At 45.2% G+C, this 21,498-nt stretch overlaps 3 protein-coding genes across 4 annotated transcripts; all 3 read right to left on the reverse strand.

Moving 5' to 3' along the window:
• Positions 1-947: 947 nt before the first annotated feature.
• On the reverse strand, positions 948-3,713 carry LOC307235673 (uncharacterized protein). The gene is made up of 2 exons (XM_080007832.1): positions 3,423-3,713; positions 948-2,571 (listed from the first exon to the last, which is right to left on the reverse strand). The coding sequence occupies exon 2, from the start codon at positions 2,379-2,381 to the stop codon at positions 1,491-1,493; it is 891 nt and encodes a 296-aa protein (XP_079863958.1). The 5' UTR covers positions 2,382-2,571; positions 3,423-3,713; the 3' UTR covers positions 948-1,490.
• A 1,340-nt stretch (positions 3,714-5,053) lies between these two features.
• On the reverse strand, positions 5,054-10,428 carry LOC307236205 (CDGSH iron-sulfur domain-containing protein 1). Its single transcript, XM_080008541.1, has 3 exons — positions 10,290-10,428; positions 8,514-8,716; positions 5,054-5,964 (listed from the first exon to the last, which is right to left on the reverse strand). Exons 1-3 carry the CDS (start codon positions 10,357-10,359, stop codon positions 5,875-5,877), a joined length of 363 nt encoding a protein of 120 aa, XP_079864667.1. The 5' UTR covers positions 10,360-10,428; the 3' UTR covers positions 5,054-5,874.
• A 769-nt stretch (positions 10,429-11,197) lies between these two features.
• ube2d2 (ubiquitin-conjugating enzyme E2D 2) lies at positions 11,198-21,065 on the reverse strand. Of its 2 annotated transcripts, XM_080008615.1 has the most exons (7): positions 20,830-20,975; positions 19,475-19,538; positions 15,617-15,648; positions 15,359-15,436; positions 15,118-15,223; positions 13,612-13,705; positions 11,198-12,572 (listed from the first exon to the last, which is right to left on the reverse strand). In XM_080008615.1, exons 1-7 carry the CDS (start codon positions 20,851-20,853, stop codon positions 12,527-12,529), a joined length of 444 nt encoding a protein of 147 aa, XP_079864741.1. In that variant the 5' UTR covers positions 20,854-20,975; the 3' UTR covers positions 11,198-12,526. The 2 variants fall into 2 exon arrangements, with proteins under 2 accessions (XP_079864741.1, XP_079864742.1); XM_080008616.1 differs by having other exon boundaries at positions 15,118-15,436; positions 20,830-21,065.
• Between the last annotated feature and the right edge of the window lie 433 nt (positions 21,066-21,498).

Below are 21,498 nucleotides of genomic sequence, written 5' to 3' on the forward strand. Positions count from 1 at the left end.
GGGATTAAGCTCCAAATCACTAGAAAGGCACCGAAGGGCGGAAAAAAAAGCCACAGATCCAAGAATTTGAAATTCCCCGTTTTCTTTGTCTGGTAGAGGACGAAATACTAGACTGTGGAGCGCGGACGACGAAAAAGGAGAGACGGCGTGTTTCTCACATTTAGTGGGAACATTGTAATAGCATGCTGCTGGAGCGCCGTGCTTTTCTCCATGAGTTGGCAGTGTCCTGGCGTTGGCTGGCGTGCTGTGCTTTCTCTCTGCCTCTCCGACAAACACGCACACAAACACGCAATCCCCCACCCCCACAGATGCACACACAGTCACACACACACACACACACACACACACACAGGCGCGCACGCACGCACACACACACACACAGTCCCTCTGCGATCCCCCTGACTGAAGGCGCACAGGAAGTGCAGCCGTGGCCCAATTATAGCGTGACCACCTCGGGCCGGCCGTTACCATGGTTACGCCTTCCCTGCGGTCCCCTGGAGTGTGGCGCTGAGGAAGAAGGTCTTATCACATCAGCCATCGTTACGGCAACAAGCAAAAACCCACCCTGTGAGCCATGGTTCACCCAATAGCTTATCACGTGTATGTGCGTGTGTGTCTGCCCAAGATATGCTTGTGAATAAAAGGGGAATTGCATCAGTGGGTGAATATTTGTGATTGTTTTTTCTGCTTTTCAGGTTAGGGGCTCGTGCGTGCGCTCAATGGAGGGGGACTTGCCAAAGCAGTGTGTAGGTGTGCTCGTGTGTGTGTGTCTGTGCGGTTGTGATAAGGCTCACAGCCACACCATTAGGTGACTCATAATCCGTACAGGCTCACGCTCACACGCGCACACGCGCACACACACCACGCTCATATAGGTACGCATAGGATGTGTTAAGTACCTCCCAGCCCAAATTCACACATTCCATACATAAAGACCCTCACACAAATAGACATCAATTTCTTCTTTTATTTCAAAAGGGAAAACAGCGCTATACAGTACAAGTTACACATGAAATAATTTAGCCTATGCTTGAACTCATTCATCTCTTACTGATGCGGTGACGTCAGAACAACAGAATCAAATCTCCCCATAAGAAAGAAAAAACATTTGGCTCGCTTTTAATGTTGTAACACAATACATCCAAATCGGAAAGATGTAAAATGAAACAAAAAAGACATATTTTTTTTATATATATTTACAGGATATTTACATAATTCATGGTTTACTTATTGACACACATTGGTATCCTTCTTCTCTCTCCACTCCAGTTTGCTGATTGTCAAAAGAAAGGATGGGAACGTGTGTGAACATTCTCTAGCAGACCTGCAGCTCTCTTAAATTTAGCACGAGACCCAATGATTGGTATGCCACGAACTGAAACATTTTCAACACGGGGTCCCATACGTGTCAGATGCTGCAGGTCCCTTTAACAATCATCCAACTGTGATCCCGCTGTCAAATGCCACCATCCCATACGAACTGTATGTCACTATCCGTCCAGGGCTCCATTGCTCCTCTCCTGTGCCAGGCCCAAAGAGAACTCGGACCCCCTCAGGTCAAAGCCCGGGACTCTGGTTTCGAACCCGGGGCCTCCCGGCTTCCTCTTCAGCTCCTCGCACTTCCTGTACTTACAGATCTGGTGTCCCCTCTTGCGATTGCGGCAGCTGCTGCACTGTTCGCAGTTCCTCTGGCGACGGCATGGCACGCACTCCCCGCACCGCTTCCTCTTCCTGCGACTCCCACCGCTCCCACCCAGAGATCCGGGGGAGTAGCCCTCGGCCACCAGGCCCTCGATCCCCTCCCCCGCCACCGCGGTGCTCCTCCAGCGGGCTCCTCCCATCTGGAACCCCGCCAGCGGGAACAGGGCCGGACTGAAGGGGAACCAGGCACCCAGGAAGGGCTGGAACTCAGTCCCGCAACCCAGCGCGTCTTCTTCCTCCTCGTCGGGACCCGAGCCGCCTCCCTCCCCGCTGCCCTTCTCCGCCTTCGCCTGCCGGGCCTCCACCCGGGCCGGCTGGCTGCTCTGTGGGGCCAGGGCGGCCTGCTCCGTGGCCGGGGTCAGGGCCAGCAGCCCCGCACGCATAAGCAGCTCTGCGGCGTGGGCCAAGTGGAGCCCGCTGGGGGACTCCCACATGTCAGGCCAGGAAGGGGCCCGGCGGGGCTTGCTGTGCCCTGGCTGGGTGGACTGTTGCTGGGTCGAGGACGACTGGATGAGGCCGGTGACGTCCATGCCTGGGGTGGGGGTGGATATGTAATGGGAGAGCGTGTAGGGGTGGCTGGAGCGCTTAAGGCTAGGTCTCAGTGGCTCGTTGGGAATTTTAGCACTGCTATGGGCCTGGTCTGTGGAGGAAGGGCCAGCGATGTCTACGGCAGTGGACATAGCAGGGACTGTGTTACTGTGTGTGTCCGTCCGTGTGTGTCCGTGCGTGCGTGTGTGTATATGTGTAAGTAAAAGGGGAAAGGGGATTGAAGCCGATGTGGGGATGACAACTGTCCTGCTGTTACTTCAGCCAAAATGGCAAGCTTTGGCCTGTGTCCCTATTCCCATTCTCTGCAGCAGCCTCAGAGTCCTGGGGAGCCACAAATAAATAGAGGAATAGAGGAAGGTTATGAATAGAATTGTTGTTAAACAACAATGGGAAAAAAGGAAAACGATAGTGAAACCGAGAAATGTTTACAATAAACAAACGCCGGAGTTGCAATGTGCACAATATATATTTTCTAAAGACAATTGTATAAAAAAAATAATTTGGAATATTAGCACTAAAATATACACGAACATGTCCACATATCAGATGGGGAATATGTTTCGTCAATGATTTCCGCATACAAGAGGCAGTATCCCTTTAAGAATTTCACGGTATATCAATGCAATCAATAACAGAGCGACAACAATATGCAAAGATATGCGCATATGCGCAGGTCAAATGTGGAGCGCGCTTTTCAAATACATTTTGACGACTGGTGTTATGTGTGCCAGGCTCATAACAAAAGCACACTGCGAGGAGGAACGGACCGCGGACCGTAAAAAAAGACCTTGTCTTTTGTCTGGTATCGACGAGGAGAGAGGTGCGCATCGATGCGGTTGCCGTGGATAAAAAAAGAAACGCGCTACATTCCGCGTCTGCGTTTGTTGGTGGGTGGGGGGGGGGGGGACCAAAAAAAAAAACTATTTAAGCAATTAACGGAGTAACATATACGTCGATGTAGAAAACCCGGTCAAAAATAAACCTTCCCCCGTCGCCCGCGGCTCGATTAATCATTCCACGCAATTATCGTTACCTAAGCCCACGGTGCGTGCTGACCACAGTCCGAGCGGCCGTTGCGACACGTCTCCCTGCGCGTCAAATGCGACCGCGAGTTAACGCGAAAATCGCCATTAAGTGTCGGTACAAAAAAAACAAAAAACGGCCCCGCTTACCGTGTGACATCGGTCGGAACTCTCCCATCAAAGATGTTACGGAGTCATGAACTATTGGTGTGATTCTAGCGCGTATGGACGGCGGACCTCCCGATTCCTCCACCTCTCCGTCCCCGCTTTTCCCCGCGGAGGGTATGCAAACACACTTCACGGAATTTGGGGGCGTCGCTCAAAATACGAAGTGGACTCGTTGAAACTGAAATCTCCAAACCCGAGCCCATTTTTCTTTTTCTTTTTTTTTTTTATTATCCCGTCCCCAGCTGACGGCTTTCTGCTTCCACCCGGGTGCGTGCGGTGTAAATGTGCGGAGTCAAAACAGTGCAGCACAACAAGTTGGCCACATGATGACTTAGACTGGGTTATTATGTCAGTTCATTCATTTATTCATATTTTCCTGGAGCCAATGGGTTTGTTGGTGAGTCAACAGCCTATCACGCAGCTTGCGCTGCAATTTAATTCCGTTGGAAACCATTGAAGTAAACGCGGGCGAATGTGGGTTGACATTATAGAGAGAAATTCAAATAGATAATAGCGTGCCTGTTTAACCGTTGCAGCGGGATGCTTTCTAAGCATGAATCAGCATGTAAATACATGGGTATATTAAAACAAACTACACTGTATTGTATGGTAGATTTTATATTTAAATTATATTTTTGTTATGTTCTATATGTGCACCTTTCAATAAAGGAGTCGCAAGGTTTAATTGCTGTGCGGCCCTGAAAGTAAAACAGCCTATTAAGGAAACGTAAATTACAATTACTTTTCTTATTACAATATTTGAAAGGTCACGATATAGCCACCGGATTGCCCCGGTAATAACGACATCTTAACAGCAGCGGACCCGCCTTATCAACCATCCATTTGGACCGTGCGGGTCGTTTAGGTATGAAGCCACACACGAGCAGGAAGGAGCCCGTCCATGGCCGCCAGACGGGGCAGACGGGACCAGCGCCTGGGTCGTGGTCCAACTCCCTCTCCCACAATGCACCGCGCCGTCCGCCGAGGTGACTCCCAGGACTCGGGGTGGCGGAGTCCGGTCCAGCTCTGGCGAGAGTCCACTCCGCCTCTTGCGGGCGTCCTCCGCCTTGGCACGCAGTCAAACGCATCGTGCGTGTGTGCGTGTGTGTGTGTGTGCGTGCGTGTGTGTGTCACTATGGGAGCGGGGCTCGGGCTCGACTATAATCACATACGCTGTCTGGTCTGGACTGCTTATGAAAACACAGCGCCGTCCGGTGGTCAGCGCGGGGCACTGCGGCGTCTTAAAATGGCCACTGGTCGGTGGCCACTGCAGCTGAACGGCCTCCCCTGCTCCCACTGGAGGAGAGCGCGGCGGCCTCTGGATAATGAATAGCCCGGAAGGACTGCAGTGGTCAGCCATGGCAGAGCACGGGCTCGCTCCTTCTTTCCGCGCCGTGACGCCACCGGTTGGATTCCCCCCCCCCCCCCCCTTCTTTCACTTGGGGGCGGGGGGGTTAAGAATAAAAGTTAGAATATTTAAAAAAAAAAAGAAAGTTATGGCAACTTTTGCATCTAATCCCGATGAAAGTCAAGTTGGAAACAGAGCGGGGGAAAAACGAAAGGTGACGTTTGCACCCGTTAACAAAAAAAAACAAACAAACAAACAAAACCCGTCATCACTCGAACAATTTATTCATAACATACAGAGCAATGACCACCAAACAGATACACCACATCCCATAGAAAATGACTCGAGCATAATATATTCTCCAAAAGGCAGACTTTACTTCCAAAACTGTGGGGATTAGTTTTCCCGCAGAAAGCAGACAAAATGATTCTCACAGATGGGGGCGGACATGTGTATATTATTGTTCCTTCATCCTTCATTTTCAGGCCGACGCATTACCTTGATTAACTTTGCGTGTCCCAGTGCAAAAATCATAACACGTAACGTTAGTCCGGGCGTTTTTGGTGCGTGTGATCTCTTAGTTACAAGTAAGGGCGCGGTTGGGCAGCAGCTCTAGACAAGCTTTTTGAAAGACTTGTGCCGCATTCAATTTCAAATCCGGGAGAGGGAAGCACAAGTGTCTAAGGCAATGAGCTGTAAAGGTGGAGAAGAGAAGTGTAGGCACCTTTGTGGGACGCGAGCGGAACACGCGGCGTCGGGGATCCCGCGGCGCGGCCGCGACAATTTTGAGATTCCACGGCCCCGACGCCCTCAGTGATCCAACACAGTACACGTGTCAAAGTCCTGGCCTTATCTCCCTGCAAATGACCTTTGATTTGGAAAATACATTTCTGAACTACTTTAGCACTCCTCCCCCCCCCCCAAGTGTTAAGACTACAGCGATATGACCAGATCTGAATGCGATGGTTGACGCTACACATACAATTAGGGCTCAGACGATATATCCATTATTGTCAAAGTGTTAAACCACCGCGGTGACACTGTTCACGGTCCTGGACGAACTGGAGGCGTGACAGCGTTTGGGTTTTAGGCATCCCTCTTCTTGATAATGAGAGGTCCAACATTGTCGCCAGTCTCCTCGTTGTGTTTGGTGTGGGCGCCGTCGCAGTACGGGAACTAAAAGTGGGGGGAAAAGAAGAAAACAAAAAACACTTTAAAACACAGTTCAGTCATTTTTGAAAACTGGGACACCACAAGAGGCAGGAAAGAGGAACCGGGAGAGAGCAAATAATAATTTGATTTCAATAACGCCCCAATGCGGTGTAATGTGTATCCACTAAACTCGGGTCCATATACATTAGCTAATCATTTTATAGATACAGGGCTTGTTTTTTTATTTATATATATATATATATATATATATATATATATATATATATATATATATATATATATATATATATATATATATATATATATATATATATACATACACACACACACACACACACACACACACACACACACACACACACACACACACACACACACACACACACACACACACACACACACACACACACACACACTTCAATCCAATACCAAGGTCACCATTTCACCTTCATCTTTTGAGTAGTAGCTGATGAATACCGGTCGCTCTAAAACAAAAAAATAAATAAATAAAATAAAAGTGCATGGCAATAGCCTAGGATTTGACGTTTAGCGAACCAAAGCAAAGCAGCAGAACATTTTTAGGCTGTGACCGGCAGAAGGCAGATTGATAAACCCAGCTTTGGAGGGCGCGCACACGTCTTCACGTCACACGGCCCTCATCAAGCCCAGCCCTCCGTTATCCCCCGGTGCAGCTCGTACAAGCACTGGGTCGGCAGGTGCTTCGTGGCCTCGGGAGAGAAGCTGGGAGTCAAAACTACAGATGCGGCCGGTACTGGCATCACCATCCTCTCCATAGTGATGTGAAAATCCACAACTGAGGCGGAGGAGGATTTGGACTTTGACCGCGTCTCAGCGGCCCGAGTACCAAGTTGCTCAACGAAAAACCGGCATCTTTCCCAAGTGCTATAAGCCGTGACACACTTCAGCGCAGATTCACTTTGTATCGCGTACCATATCCGACAAGGTCGTGGTCCGTGTGGTTCATTTCAGTTGGAAATAAAAACCTCATTGTTTGAAACAAACTCACGAGAGACCCTTTCTAAATTACAATTGAGAAAATCTCTTAAGATTATCACTTGGCCCTAATCTCTAATGCCCCGAGTGATTAGAAAATAGGACGACAGAAATCACATTTGTTTAGCTTTTTTGTGTCGCCGTCATGTAAAATAAGTCTGGTTCAATTTAGGCATTCTTACAACATTCTTGAACAAAAGCTGAAACTTGATAAAAAATGACCTTTTAGGATTTTTTTTTTTTTTCATGGTCCAGTGTAACACACTACAATCAGAGCGTGCTCTTTGGATGGCACTGAAGAGCACTGTGAAATAACAAATTCGATTTTTCTTAACAGAAAACAGGGGAGTACGCTGTCTGTGCAGAATGTATTTACTGATCTAGTGTTTGATACATGTCTCCACAAGTCGAGAGGGTTGGAAAAACAAATAAAAATATAGCTGCAGGCAGGAACACACAGGGTCCAGTTTAGTCATGTTAGGCACGTGTGACACCTTTCTGAGTTTCCGTAATCAGCCTACACAAATTCAGCCCGATTGTGTTCGTGGCCGACAAATTTCCAGCGTCGGGCCCAAATTTGAACACCGTAAACAGAGAATGGGCGTCTTTACCCTGTGTGACGTAATCTGTGACATTTTGCATTTTCCTGCCTAGTCTGCCAACTCCTATGACACGTTCCTTGATGTTGACCAATAGAATGACTGAGTGCTCTCTGGTGCACATACCTGTGCCACTATCTGAGCTCCTAGTTTTCGGGGTTCTGTGAAACGCAGCACTAGCACGAGTTACAGTTTTCCAAATTCCATTAAACGCAGCATCGGCTCGGGTTGTCTGTCTATGCTCAGAAAACGCTATGTCACTGGATGCAAATGGCTTGCGAGAGACGAAGCTTGGACTTATATTAAAACTACGGATGATGATGTCACAAAGCGCCCCGCTCCTCAAACAAAATCAAGTGGCGCCAACATTCTACCACTTCCGGCAAATTTGCAACAGTTTTTCAACTAATTCATGCTCCAAATGTACATCGATATTGTTCAAACTCGAACAACAAGGCGTCTGAAACATCGTGGTTCTAGCGAGACCTCAACCATGTCCATGCGCACTGAAGTTGCCCTTTTAGCCCGAAAAATGCTTAGAAGATTAAAAATAATAAAAATGAGAGCAAAGACAAAAAGGGGTCCAGCCCACAGGACTGGATCCCTAATAAAAACATGTCATCAGTAGGCTATTATGGGTGGACTTAAGAGAAACGAACATTTTCTTGTCTAGACATAGAGGCCTTTAGACGCATAGAAGTGCACGTAAAATAATACCAATTTCCTTTTTTTTTTTTAATATGCAGGTGTTTCATCGGAACAGAAATTGAGATTTTGTGAATAACGTTTGCTATTCCTGGTTCTAATGTTTATTAGTATAACCTTTAAAACATTGAAGGGGCCTAACATGCAGAATTGCTGGTACGGTAATAAGTATGACCACTGTTTTCGACTACATTGACAGAAGAATTTGTGCTCCGGTGTTTCGAAGGACCTGACCTTCTTGGACTTCCAGCAGCGACAGTAGACGGCCTTCGTGCCGATGTCCTCCATGTCGAAGCTGTGCACCACCTTGGGGCTGTCCTTGTTCACACACGTGTTGACCAGGCTCTTCTTGCAGCCGCGCTTGTTCAGGTAGTGGCTGAGGAGGAAGCCGCCCGCCGCTGCCACCACCGCCACAGGCACGGCAACGATCACATAGTCTGTGTGACAAGGGGGCAGGAGGTTAGCCACGGGTCAGATGGAGCCTGCCGAGCAAGCTCGTTCACTTCAAAGCTCGCTCGTCAGGCCCTTCACTACAATCTAAATATATTGTGGTAGTATGGCATCTGAACAATTCCCTGTGAAACTTAAAGGAGAACCCATCCTGTCCTAATCTGGAATCGTAGGCACTTAAGACTCACTTCACACGTGTGATGGTATAAAGCTTAACTCCTTTCACAAATTGGTGAAACAACCAAACCTGAACAGGTAATTGGCCTGATTCAGTGTTGCTGAAAGTTTATAATACCTTAAGAAAATGTATTATATCCAGACAAGTTGAATAAAGTTCTACCTAACATATGTGCTGTTATCCAGAATACACTGGTGTGTATGAGCATTTTTTTTTTCTAGATTTAAATCAATCCCAGTTTTGCCTACACACACTTGCCACACAGTATATGCATTATATCATCGTCACATCTGTACTCAGTATGGTAGAACTGGTTCCCGCTTATATGTAAAACCTGTCAACACTAGCAAACGATATGTCAGTTTTTAAAAAAAGGCAAAACAATAAGAAAGGCAGGATCAAGGAATAAGTAGGCAACGACATGTTTATATACACACACACGGGATCCATCCGACACACTTAACTGACTTGCCCAGGTCGTCGAACATTAAAATAATTACACAATAAAAGGACAGGGCACGCCTATTGACACACCTAGCCACCCCCGCAAGGAGCATTAGAACATTTCTTCTCTCCTTCAGTGATTCTTAAAACCTTTTTATTTCAAGGACCTTCGAGTATTGACTCACATTAGCCCATGTGACTCAATTGATGACATGTTTGTCTCTGGGACCCCATTTTGAGAATATTTTATTGTTAAATTAGCGGCGGGAGGTTGGATGCGGTCCTTGGTAATTACTTTGTGAGTCGAAGATTAACCGCCTCGCCCATGTTCTCATTTAAAAAAGGGTCGCTCGCCAGCCGCGATTAATGACGCGGGTCTTGCGTCACTTCGCCAAGTCGCGGACTCGTCAACAAGGGCGACACCGGCGACAAGTCTGACGTCACGCGTTCAAGTTTTAAAACGCAGGCCGCGGTAGATCCAATGCGCGGTCGCGTGATGCCGATTTGGGCAAAAGGGGCAACGTTCTTCACCTTAAACGCATTTGCTGCTCCCGCGCATTGAAAAGAAACCAACAACAACAACAAAACGACGCCCCTCGGCCCCTGCTATTAGACGAGTCTGCAGCAGACGGTCCACACGCAACGCAGCCGAAGCTCGCAGGCATGCCCGCTGCAGGTACCCGGCACACATGCTGTCCACAAGAACGTCGTTGTTAAACACGGGTGGGTGGGATAAACCCCACGCTGTTACAACGACTCGCTGCGTCTCCGCGCAGCGACAAACGCAAACCGCGACATGTTTACTTAAGCGCACCGTTGTGCAAGGAGCTAACCGACCGCTCCACACAAACTAGCCTAGTTAGCTTACTTTAACATGTCGCACCGAGCTCCACTCGTTCGCTATTTTATTTTATTTTATTTCATTTTTTTGGATGTACCTCTTGATATCCTGAATCCGCTGTTTGATAATACAGACACCGGCATTGCGGAGAGACTCGAGGCTGTCATGGGCTCTCCGGTGCTGCTGCTGCTGCTGCCGCTGGTGGTGGTGCTGGTTCGCTTTGGTGGAGCCGAGCAACAAGGTCACTCGGCGAGCTCTCTAATCCGAACTCTGCCCTTTCTCAGGGACCAATGGGGACGCGCCCGTCCGCCCGCGTCATCGCCGGCGCGGACCAATCGGGGAGCGAGGCGGCGGCGGCGGCGAGGGACGCCCCCTGCCGGTGGTGCTCGGTATCACCGTTTAACCCATTTCGGCGAAATCATGCACTAATGAACAGTGATTTGAAGAAGTACTCGGACATTTTGCTTAGAGCACAGATATTCTGACCCAAAATACATCTCGTAACAGTCCCACATTGTCATTTCTGAAGTAAAAACATTGTCTTGATTACTACTATTTGGTTGCCTGAGGTGAGCATTAACAGCCTATAATATAAATGTTTGAGGCACAGTCTCCGTGTCTTACCATTCACAAACAGTCTGTTTCTAAAGACCCAGCAACTAGCACATACCCATTGATTTAACAGTACATATATAACAACACATTCAAGTGCATGCTTTCGATAAATTTAAGGATTTTATACATTTCAGGACACCCTGGCTCAACTGGAATTATGAGTGCAAATTTTCCCCAACTCCTGTTATCTCCCCCCCCCCCTCATACTAATCGAACAACCAACCCTTTTATTTTAAGCAAAATCTGAGTGAATTAAAAAACAGTCTGTTCTGTGAATACACCAAGTACTTCTGGTCAACATCTGAGAGTCTTGACTTTTATTCACAAGTATCCTCTTGTCAGGAAGAGAGATGTGACCCTTGATAATGAGTCGAAACAGGAGTCACAGGGTTTTTTCTTTTATTACACAGTTTAATCAACACACAAAGCTCAACGAGCCTCTCAGGTAATTCAATATACAGAGGTTTTGTGCTAGGAGAGTGGGTTCTCCTTGCACTCAGAGCCCAAGCCAGTCCAATAGCCTTTTAGATGTTAGCCTCTAATTAAACAATAGCAAAAGAAAAAAAAAAAAGAAAAAAGAAATAGTTCCAAAATAGTTATGGGAGGGGAAATCTTGTTTTTTTTAAAGTTGAAACTAAATAATTATAATAAAAAATAAACTTGATTACCTGGTCCAGAACCTCGACTGTGAATGTAAAGAAGGTGGTCGTGACATGGGCTTAAGAGTTTGTGCATGGGGCGTGTATGTGCGTGTGTGTAAAACGGTGTCAACTTGGTTCAATGGCCGCAGTGAAGCTGGGGAGTAGAAGGGTGACAGGATAAATTCAAGTCCTTTCATATAATCCAAGAGGAAAAAAGGCCAAATTTGGCCATTTACACCCCGCCCCAACCATTTCGTTTAACCTGCTGTTTTTAAACCATGATTTTTAATAGAATTCCTCGTATAAAATTCAGAGTGCCACTCGACTCACGTGCCAAAACTGCTTTCTTGAATGTCACCTCTACAGCTGTGAATAGGGGGGGAGGGGAGGGAAAAACAAAACAAAACAAAAAAAAAACAAAAAAAAAAAAAAACAAGAAAGAGCGCAGTGTCAAAAAGAAATCCCTCTACCTCATGTCTCTCTCCACCCAAAGAAATATGGGAGGAAAAGGTCCCCTAAGTTTTACAGATGTCAAAAGGAATGCTTCAGTGATAGATGTTTGGCGTGAGCGAGTGAGTGAGGATGTGCGATCAGAAAGTAGAATTGCGGGTGGTCAACGTCGGCCCAACCGGCCTTGTCGTTTACAAAGGGGGGGGGGGGAGGGGAGAGAAAAAAAAAAAGGAAAAACAGAAGGGAACAGAGACAAAGTTTGTGGGGGGCGGGGGTTGGTGTCAGGTCACAGGGGAGGTTATCGTATCAGGTTGAAAATATGTACACCGGGAAGTGGGTGGTGGTGTTAGGTAGAAGATGGGGAAGGACGGGGGGGGTAGAGAGTGAGAAAGAAAAGAGGGGGAGAGAGAGAGAGCGAAAGAAGACTTTGGGGGTGACAGAGGGAGGTTGACAGGTACTCTGGTGACAGGGGAGGCGTGGCTCAAAGAAAGCACTCCAATGGAAACCAACAAGATCTTGTTTTAAACTTTTTCATTTGTATGTTTTTTTTGTTTTTTTGTTTGTTTTCTCTTAACTTCGAAGCTCCCCTAACCTTGTAGAGGTGGTTGGCCATGATTCTACCCCAACACTACATTGCATACTTTTGTGTCCATTCCCGAGCTATTCTGTTGTACCTGCGAGGACAAAGCGAGAGAAAAAGAGAGAAGAGTTGATTAATTGACTTTAAATGTTGTTACATTGAATTCAGCTTTTTTTCTTTTTCCTCCTTCCATATTTCACATTGCATATGATCAGCCCCTCCAGAACTTTGACAAGAAAAGAAATATCGGAGGCAGTTTGATACATTTTATATGTTAAAATGTTCGGTGTAAATAAAAGATCCTTGTTTTGATCTTCAGAGGACGCGTGTGATACAGTGGTGGAGAAAACGTCGGGGTAGCCCGGGGCGGTAGCTGGGGCGGTAAAATCTCAGCCAACATGTCCCGCTCAATGGTCATCTACATATTTTTCCATTCACACTTTGACATTACAACTAGTGGAGGGCCAATGTGGCTTAAAAATATATATATTTGTTTTCCCCCCTCTTAACTACCTAACCAATGGATCAATTCGAACAGGTACCTTTATGTTAAGAAAAGCAGTGAACGCAGATTTCATACTAATAAAACTATGCCCATCAAAAGGTGTTGAGTTTGGTGGTGGTTTGCGTTTAAGCGAAGGACGCTCAGCCACTGAAAGTATTCCATGCAAAATAGTAACAAATATCACATTAGGCATTCCACCAAATGGCGTAAAAATGTCAAATATTTTGACCAAATGTGTCACCACTTCTACTGCTGCCCTGGCCGGTTATTGTACCGCAATTGTGCCATTTTCAACAGAGAGCAAATATACAAAGTTTGCAGGTGTGCTACCATTAAGGCCCAATACATCTTGCAAGGAACTACAAGATGAACAATAGTATTGAAATAAATAGTAGTGAAATTCTCTTAATTTTTTCTCTTTCTCGGGAGGCCAGAGTGCAGGGATGAAACATAAAAGGGTAACCCTGGAGCTGGCAGTTATCCGGTGTGTAACTCAAAGCTAGATACTTCCCAAGGTGTGGCTCAAACACAGATTGTCTTTTCACTTTCAGAACCGCTATAGACAAAAAAATTTGAAAAATAAAAACAAAATGTAAAAAAAGAGTTAAAAGTAAAGCGTAGGACTCACTTTTCCCTGTCCGTCTTGTAGATGCGGGCGATCTCAGGTACTAAGGGGTCGTCCGGGTTCGGATCACACAGCAGAGAGCAGATGGACAGGAGAACTAGAGGAGGGAGAAAACAGAAAACCAATCAGTGAGCAGATGAAACAGGAAACAAGAACACCTTTTTTTCCCCTGCGATTTTCTAATGTCCTCTGTGGCCATCAATAAGAAATATGAAAAGAGCTGGCTAGTGGAAATGATTATATAACTACGAATAAATTAGGGGTTACATGAGTGCGATGTGCAAATTACCGTTATCCAATATTGATAATGGCTATTTAATTAATGGTTGTTAGAGATGGTTAGGGAAGCTGGTGTTTTTAATCTATCATTCAACTGTCCCATCTGCAGGGTTTTACTATTATATGGAAATACTGTATTGTAATCAAGTTATTTGTTACAGTATTTTATTTATATATATATATATATATATATATATATATATATATATATATGTGTGTGTATGTGTGTATGTGTGTGTGTGTGTGTGTGTGTGTGTGTGTGTGTGTGTGTGTGTGTGTGTGTGTGTGTGTGTAGTGATCCGTTTAAGACATTTCTACTTACAAAAGTAAAATTGAAACATTGATAGTGCTGCAGTGCATAACCATGTATTGAATTGTGACCAATAGTGACCACCATACAGCGATACATCACCAGCCCTATACAGGATCCCACTGTTAATGGGATTAACACAAAAGCAGAGAACAATGCATGCAGCGTTACAGCCGCTCGGGGACAAAATACAAGAAAAGGGAAAAAAATGAAAAAGAGACAAAGGAATTATCTGGGTAAATTTGCTGACCGTGATAAAGAGTTTATGCTCCCAAAGTAACCATAGAAATTGAGACAATATATGACAGACATCCGTCAGCAGAAACATACGACAGGTATTTCAGCAACAAATCCATTCATCCAAGATAAGAGGCAACATTCCATTACATACATATGTTACATGACACGAAACCTGTGTGGTGTGACATCAGACACTGGTCTGTTTCCCCGGCCCTGCACAGTCGTTGTACTGCAGAGATTTTAAATTGATAACATATCCGGGAGCTTGGATGCATGACCTATACAAGACAATTATGGAGTAAATCACGTATTTACAAAAGGCAACACTTCTCAAAAAACAGGACTATCTTGCAGAAGGAAATCAAATTCATCCTCAGCCACAGAGCAAGAGTCGGGAAACACTTGCATCCATTGACATCTCTCTTTTAAAAGGGGATACACTTGGAAACTTTACAGCCAATGAGTTCCTACACAGAAAGTTGGTAGAATGAGAGAAACTATCTAAAGTCTTTACTACCAAATATCCCATTAAAGTGCTTGCATTTTGGTGAGACTTTGTGGTTCCACATCTCTTATCTTTTTTTTTTTTTTTTCTAAGTGTACTGATCCCCACTTGTGTGCTGCGTCACACAGGGTTAGATGATTTGACCCGTTTAATGAAGGAGTCCCAGGTGGCCTACCTTTGGAGATGGTGAGAGCCGGAGACCATTGTGATCGCAGGATGTCAAGACAAATGCTGCCGTTGCTGTTGATATTTGGGTGGTAGATTCTTGTGGTGAATGCAACCTGCAGATGACAAAAAGGAAAGGGGGGTGGCACGGAAATGTCAGAGAAACAGCAAATATGTTTTGTGTGTACCTGAGGAGTACAGATGTGCCACTCTGTCACTTCAAGCACGTAATGCCTGTGTGTACTGTTTACCTTTGGCGGTTTGAAGGGGTAGTCTGTGGGGAAGTGTATGGTCAAGAAGAATACCCCACCCTGGTAAGGACTGTCATTCTGTAGTAGAGAAAGAAACCCATTCATCTCATCTCTGAGGTTAGAGGTTGAGAGTTTATGTCGAAGAGCAAAAAAACCTGTATATTTTATATATATATCCATTTAAGGTGAGATTGTTGGTGTACCGAATATTACAAAACATGAAAAGATGACTACGGCTTTCTGTAAATCAATACTTACAGGTCCCATTATTGTGGCTTGCCAGTGAAACACTGAAATGAAGAACAAACATTTTTGGTGAAAAACAATTTAACAACTTTGTAGGTTTTGAAGTTATGTATTCAAAATTGTGCTTTTTTATGTGTGTGCCAACAAAAGAAAACTTATAAAAAGTGTTGTAAAGAATCTGCAAATGTCAGCAAAGGGCATAACAGAAGTCTATTGTTGTGTTTGAATGAATGTGATCATTTATTTTTCAGCTTTTGACTCAATTAACCAGAATTATTTTTTATTTTATTAACAATTACCTACCAGTCAAAACTGAGATGGATGCACGTAGAAAAACCTGTACTTTGATATTGAGACGACGACAAATTCTGAAAGTGAATAAACTAGTTTCTCTACAGCAGCCATTTCCAAACTTAAGAATGGCTTGGCCCAATTTGAAATCTGAAAATCTTCTGCGGCCCACCCAAACTTTCCTTTTGCCACCTGATAGCCACCGCTCAATTTGAACTCTTTCCCAGCCAATGATAAGGTATTCCGCCAATTACAATTCCCCCCAATAATGAGATATAAGATAGGATCTGGATCAAAATTAGGTCAGTTTAATTAAGAATAACACGTAATTTAAAATCCCACGGCACCGTTTTATTAGTTCTGATTTTTTTATGCAAATATTTAACCAAAAATATTGTATGGAAATTTCAAACTTAATTACAAAATTGAAAATTATATACTTTTTATTTATTTATTGTAAATGACCTCTTGCGGTCGGCCTGCGGTACCTTCACGGCCCACCAGGAGACAGCGACCCACACTTTGGGAAACTGCTCTACAGTACGGCAGTAACAATGCGGCACTGCTGTCTGATGACCACAAGCGGTGATGTCTAGAAAAGCTGATTAACCTTAAGAAAAGCTCAATACAGGAGAATAGCAATGGCGGAGGATTTCTGCAGCAACAGCTCCATCAAATCGAAGACATTTCAAAGAGAAAAACGGGAAGAGTCTTGTGTGGAAGTACTTTGCCTTCGAGGCAGATGATCAAGGGACGATCACAGATGTTCAATAATAAGGCTAAAAACTGGTGTCATCAAGCACTTCAAACAAAAAGAGATGCGCATCAAACACCCCAGTCAGCTCAAGCAAGTGTCTCTGTGAGCTTCAGTTCATTAATAGTACATTATTAACTGATGTAATAAATCATGTGTTCAAGTGCAAATAATGATACATGGAGTTTGTTAAATAAAGTACTCCATGCTGTAATGCATGGGATTTCTCTCACCGCAGTATCAAAGTTTTTAATCCAGAGCCCAGTTAGGCAAATGATCTACACTGATCAGCCACAACACTAAAACCATGTAACGTGAATAACATGGCACTACAATGGCGTCTGTCAAGGGGTGGGATATATTAGGCAGCAAGTGATCAGTCAGTTCTTGAAGTTGATGTGTTGGAAGCAGGAAAAATGGGCAACCGTAAGGATCTGAGCGACTTTTGACAAGGGCCAAATTGTGATGCCTAGACGACTGGATCAGAGCATCTCCAAAACGACAGGTCTTGTGGTCTTGTGTGTTCCCGGTATGCAGTGGTTAGTACCGACCAAAAGTGGTCCAAGGAAGGACAACCGGTGAACCGGCGACAGGGTCATAGGCGCCCATGGGCTCGATGTGTGTGGGGACCGAAGTCTAGCTCATCTGGTCCAATCCCACAGAAGAGCTACTGTAGCACAAATTGCTGAAAAACAATGCTGGCTATGATAGAAACGTGTCAGAACACACAGTGCATCACAGCTTTCTGCGTATGGAGCTGTGTAGCCGCAGACCGGTCAGAGTGACCATGCTGACCCCTGTCCACCACCGAAAACACTTACAATAGGCGCGTTAGCGTCACAACTGGACCATGGAGCAATGGAAGAAGGTGGCCTGGTCTGATGAATCACGTTTTCTTTTACATCATGTGGATGGCCGGGTGCGTGTGTGTTGTTTACCTGGGGAAGAGATATCAACAGGATGCACTATGGGAAGAAGGCAAGCCGGCAGAGGCAGTGTGATGCTCTGGGCAATGTTCTGCTGGGAAACCTTGGGTCCTGGCATTTATGTGGATATTACTTTGACACGTACCACCTACCTAAACATTGTTGCAGACCAAGTACACCCCTTCATGGCAACTGTATACCCTGATGGCAGTGGCCTCATTCAGCAGGATAATGGGCCCTGCCACACTGCAAAAAATGTTCCAAAATAGTTTGAGGAACATGACAAAGAGTTCAAGGTGTTGACTTGGCTTCCAAATTCCCCAGTTCGCAATCAGATCAAGCATCTGTGGGATGTGCTGGAACAACAAGCCCGATCCATGGGGGCCCCACCTCACAACTTCCAGGACTTAAAGGATCTGCTGCTAACGTCTTGGTGCCAGATACCACAGGACACCTTCAGAGGTCTTGTGGCGTCCATGCCTCCACGGGTCACAGCTGTTTTGGCGGAACGAGGGGGACCTACACAATATTAGTCAGGTGGTTTTAATGTTGTGGCTGATTGGTGTATAGCCACTGATTAGCTATAAATACATAACTTTCTGCTTAGTCGATTTATTAGGAATTCAAAAATAATTATATACCTCAAACACCCAAGTACAATTGTATACTGTGCTCACAAAACGCGCCCCCAATGCAGGCCAAGAGAATGTGGAAATGGAGAATTTTACTACTTTAACGACATGGACAAAGCAGGAAATATATTACCCATGCTATCCTTAGGAAGAAATCAAAGTTGTCAATGATTAAAAAAGGAAAAAGTCAGGAATTTTCTTTCAGGTATAATTTCCTGCCACTCTTCTACAACTACATTAACATTATACTAAACTGTGGATTTCAGTCCAACCCAACCCCAAATGCTGTGTTAAGTCTACCTGTGCAATTGCTTTTCTATAAACAAGGCCCAATTCATACTTGGCTGCCTGTTTTAGTGCTCCCCTTTGATCCTCATGACAAAAACAAGTCATTTGACTTGATTTGTCATTATGCACCAGAAATGTTTCTTTTGTTAAACCAGTTTCAAAAAGTTACTCGTCATTGCAATGACTTAGTTTATATTTTTGACTAAAACCAGACATAAATTCTTGGTTCTATCATTTGTGATCATATTTATATCATGTCGTCATCCAGAATGAATAAGTAAATAAATAAAAGAAAAAGGTTTTATTTAACCTTTTTTTTTTTTTTATTGGATTACGTGTCTAGTAAAACTGAATTATATCCATTCAAAATATCCATAACTGAAATGAAACATGCCACGGGAAAAGTTTTTTTTGTTGTGCTGTCAAAAGTGAAACTAAAAGAACTGCTCTCAATGTGTGTGTTTGTGTGTTCTATATCTAGCTGATGATTTGACAATAAGCCGCCCAGGTAATTCCAGAAGCCACCCTGTCAAAAAACAAGAATGTATTTCCTCAATTCAGGACTCACTGGTCTCCAGTCTCCATATCAAGACATGGGCAGCTTTGTTTAAGGCCTTAAAGCACTCAAAGTAAATGTACAAAACTGTCCTAGAGATGCAATAATATATTTCATCGTTATATTTAATATACATCTTGTCTATATATATATATATATATTAGTTTAAGTATATTTTTTGATTAGATCGATTTCCTGATTTTTCTAAATTGTATTTACAACCTCGGCGTTTGAAACTAAGCATTTCATGTCATTGTACTACTTAAGAGCATGTGACCCCAAAGAAAGAAAAATATGCTTTATCCAAGTAGTGTTTCCCGAGCCATCAAAACTAGGAGTGGGACCACCGCAGTGGGGGCATTTGGGCATCAGTGGTGGTGGAGGGGGGATCCTTCCACTGGGAGCAGGGTCTCTCCTACTTACTGTCGTCTCCTACCGGTCCTGCAGAACACTGGGCGGGCGGGTCCCGTGCCAAGTCGTTCAACTCCTGAAACAACAACACGACCGAGGTTCCGTTTTATTCACCTCGTTTTAAGGACAATTCATAAATTCACCCTCTAAGGTTTTATACCACCAGGCAACCCCAAACTCACCACTCTGGGGCGCAATTCTTAAATCGAATTTTAACAATATATTAACGGTATATCGATCGTTACTGATCTCGGTCCGCATGTGCCCCCGACACCCACCCACGAAATTTGCAGACACACCACCTCCCGGGGCGGAGTGTTTTTTACGACGCGGCGCGGGTTTACTACCGGGCGGATCCCGAGAAAATGGTTTAAATGGACTTGGTTAAAAGGTGAGGACGCGACGAGCCGACATGTTTCTGTGGTCACAGGGGACATGCCGGCCAAAATGCTTCTGGAAAGGCTGACGTGAGTTGGGGCAGGATGGTTGAGATGTTATGTAAGGGTTGTAACAATAAAATGCTTATTACAACATCATACATAGAGTAATGCCGGCTGTCTTAACACTCGTGTTTTGCAATACAGCATATATTCTTTGTTATAGCAGTTTTGCTATCCTTCCCACCCCGGTGGAAAGTGTGAATTGTGGCTACAACGGTTTGATATTATGTAGGTTTATTGTATATTCGATTTTAGTTATTGTTTAGGTTTATTAGGGATTTTTAAAGATTTTTTTTTTTTAAGCTGGTGTTTAGATTTTACTGTATATCTCTAAACATTTAGAATATTTTGTTAAATTGGGGTTGATTATATATTGGCAATTGAATTGTCAGGTTTAATCACATGCGTTTTTATTCAGGTGACTTTATAATTATTATTGCTTTGATGTGGGCTGCTGTAACGCCGCAATATTTTTGCAATGAATAAAGTCTGTCAACTCAACGATGAGGCTAGGTCAACGCTAGCCTCTGTTAAGTAGTTAGCTACAGCGCTGGAGGGATATGCACTCAAGTTCACTCCGCACTTAAAGAGGATGACTTAGAAACAGCGGAATGAAGCGTAGATCGGCTCGCATTAGCGTTGCCGTGTTAGGGAGCTAGGCTAGCCCCGGCAGCGTATAACAGGCGGAGCGGCTAACGGCTAACCCCCAAATGCTAACGCCAGCCACTGAGCTAGCCGCGTTAGCCCGGACGCCTGACACATACATAGCACCCGACGGATTCAGAGCGAGTCGACGCGCGTATTGTATGCCCAAATCCGGCGAGCCTCGCGGGATACGCGCCCCGACAACAACCACAAACAAAAACAACCCCGACGACTCCGCGACCGAAGCCCCGTTACACCGGGCCTTGCGGCTGACTTCCTCACCTTGTTAATTCTCTTCAGAGCCATTGTTGTGCTAGCGCCGCTGTCACGGAAAACGTGCGATTTAAACGGCGATGGGTGGTCACTCGTCCGGTGGGCAAATACGCCTAGACGTGGATCATAGAACGCGGTCGGTAAAACGCCCGGGTTGCTGGTCGCTACCAGAAGAGGCCGCCGGTCCAATTTCGAGGTGAAAGTGGGAGCGAGATGCGGGGAAGAGCCGCGGTGCTTCCTCCTGCTGCAGCGGCCGCCGGATCACTCCCTCCGCCGCGCGGCGAGTAGAAACCCCTCCGCCGATCGGCGGTGCGAAACCCGCGAACGACTCGGTCGCGGCGAATCTTTTGAGGGAGTCGGGAGCCTGGAGTCGGGAGTCGCGCCGGACGGTGACGTCTGTGTTGCCGGCTCCTTGAGGACCCTGGACGAGAATACTTTTGGTGAATCGCCTGAGGGGGGGGAAAAAAACTGGAGAAAAAAAAACAAAAAAACGCTCGGGCGGCGCTCGAGTCGTTTATTGTTCCGGCGCAGCGTGGTCACACATTCTGTCCCAAAAAGTGACCTTTAGAAAAAGGCAGCGTAGGCCTAATCCCAAATAACTTTTAAGATTAGGTAACGCAAATATCACTTCCACATGAATGCACAAATTAACATTTCAAAAAAAAAGTTAGACCATAG

The sequence above is a fragment of the Zeus faber genome (genome assembly GCF_960531495.2).
Source record: "Zeus faber genome assembly, chromosome: 10".
NCBI classification, from domain to species: Eukaryota; Metazoa; Chordata; class Actinopteri; order Zeiformes; family Zeidae; genus Zeus; species Zeus faber.

Coding starts and splice junctions, on each gene's coding strand:
- LOC307235673 (XM_080007832.1), bottom strand. CDS start 2,381: ATGTCCACTGCCGTAGACATCGCTGGCCCTTCCTCCACAGACCAGGCC.
- LOC307236205 (XM_080008541.1), bottom strand. CDS start 10,359: ATGACAGCCTCGAGTCTCTCCGCAATGCCGGTGTCTGTATTATCAAAC. Junction 8,717..10,289: donor CGGATTCAGGATATCAAGAG/GTACATCCAAAA, acceptor CTTGTCACACAG/ACTATGTGATCGTTGCCGTG. Junction 5,965..8,513: donor GCTGCTGGAAGTCCAAGAAG/GTCAGGTCCTTC, acceptor CCCCACTTTTAG/TTCCCGTACTGCGACGGCGC.
- ube2d2 (XM_080008616.1), bottom strand. CDS start 20,853: ATGGCTCTGAAGAGAATTAACAAG. Junction 13,706..15,117: donor GGCTCTCACCATCTCCAAAG/GTAGGCCACCTG, acceptor TCCCTCCTCTAG/TTCTCCTGTCCATCTGCTCT. Junction 12,573..13,611: donor TACAAGACGGACAGGGAAAA/GTGAGTCCTACG, acceptor TTGTCCTCGCAG/GTACAACAGAATAGCTCGGG.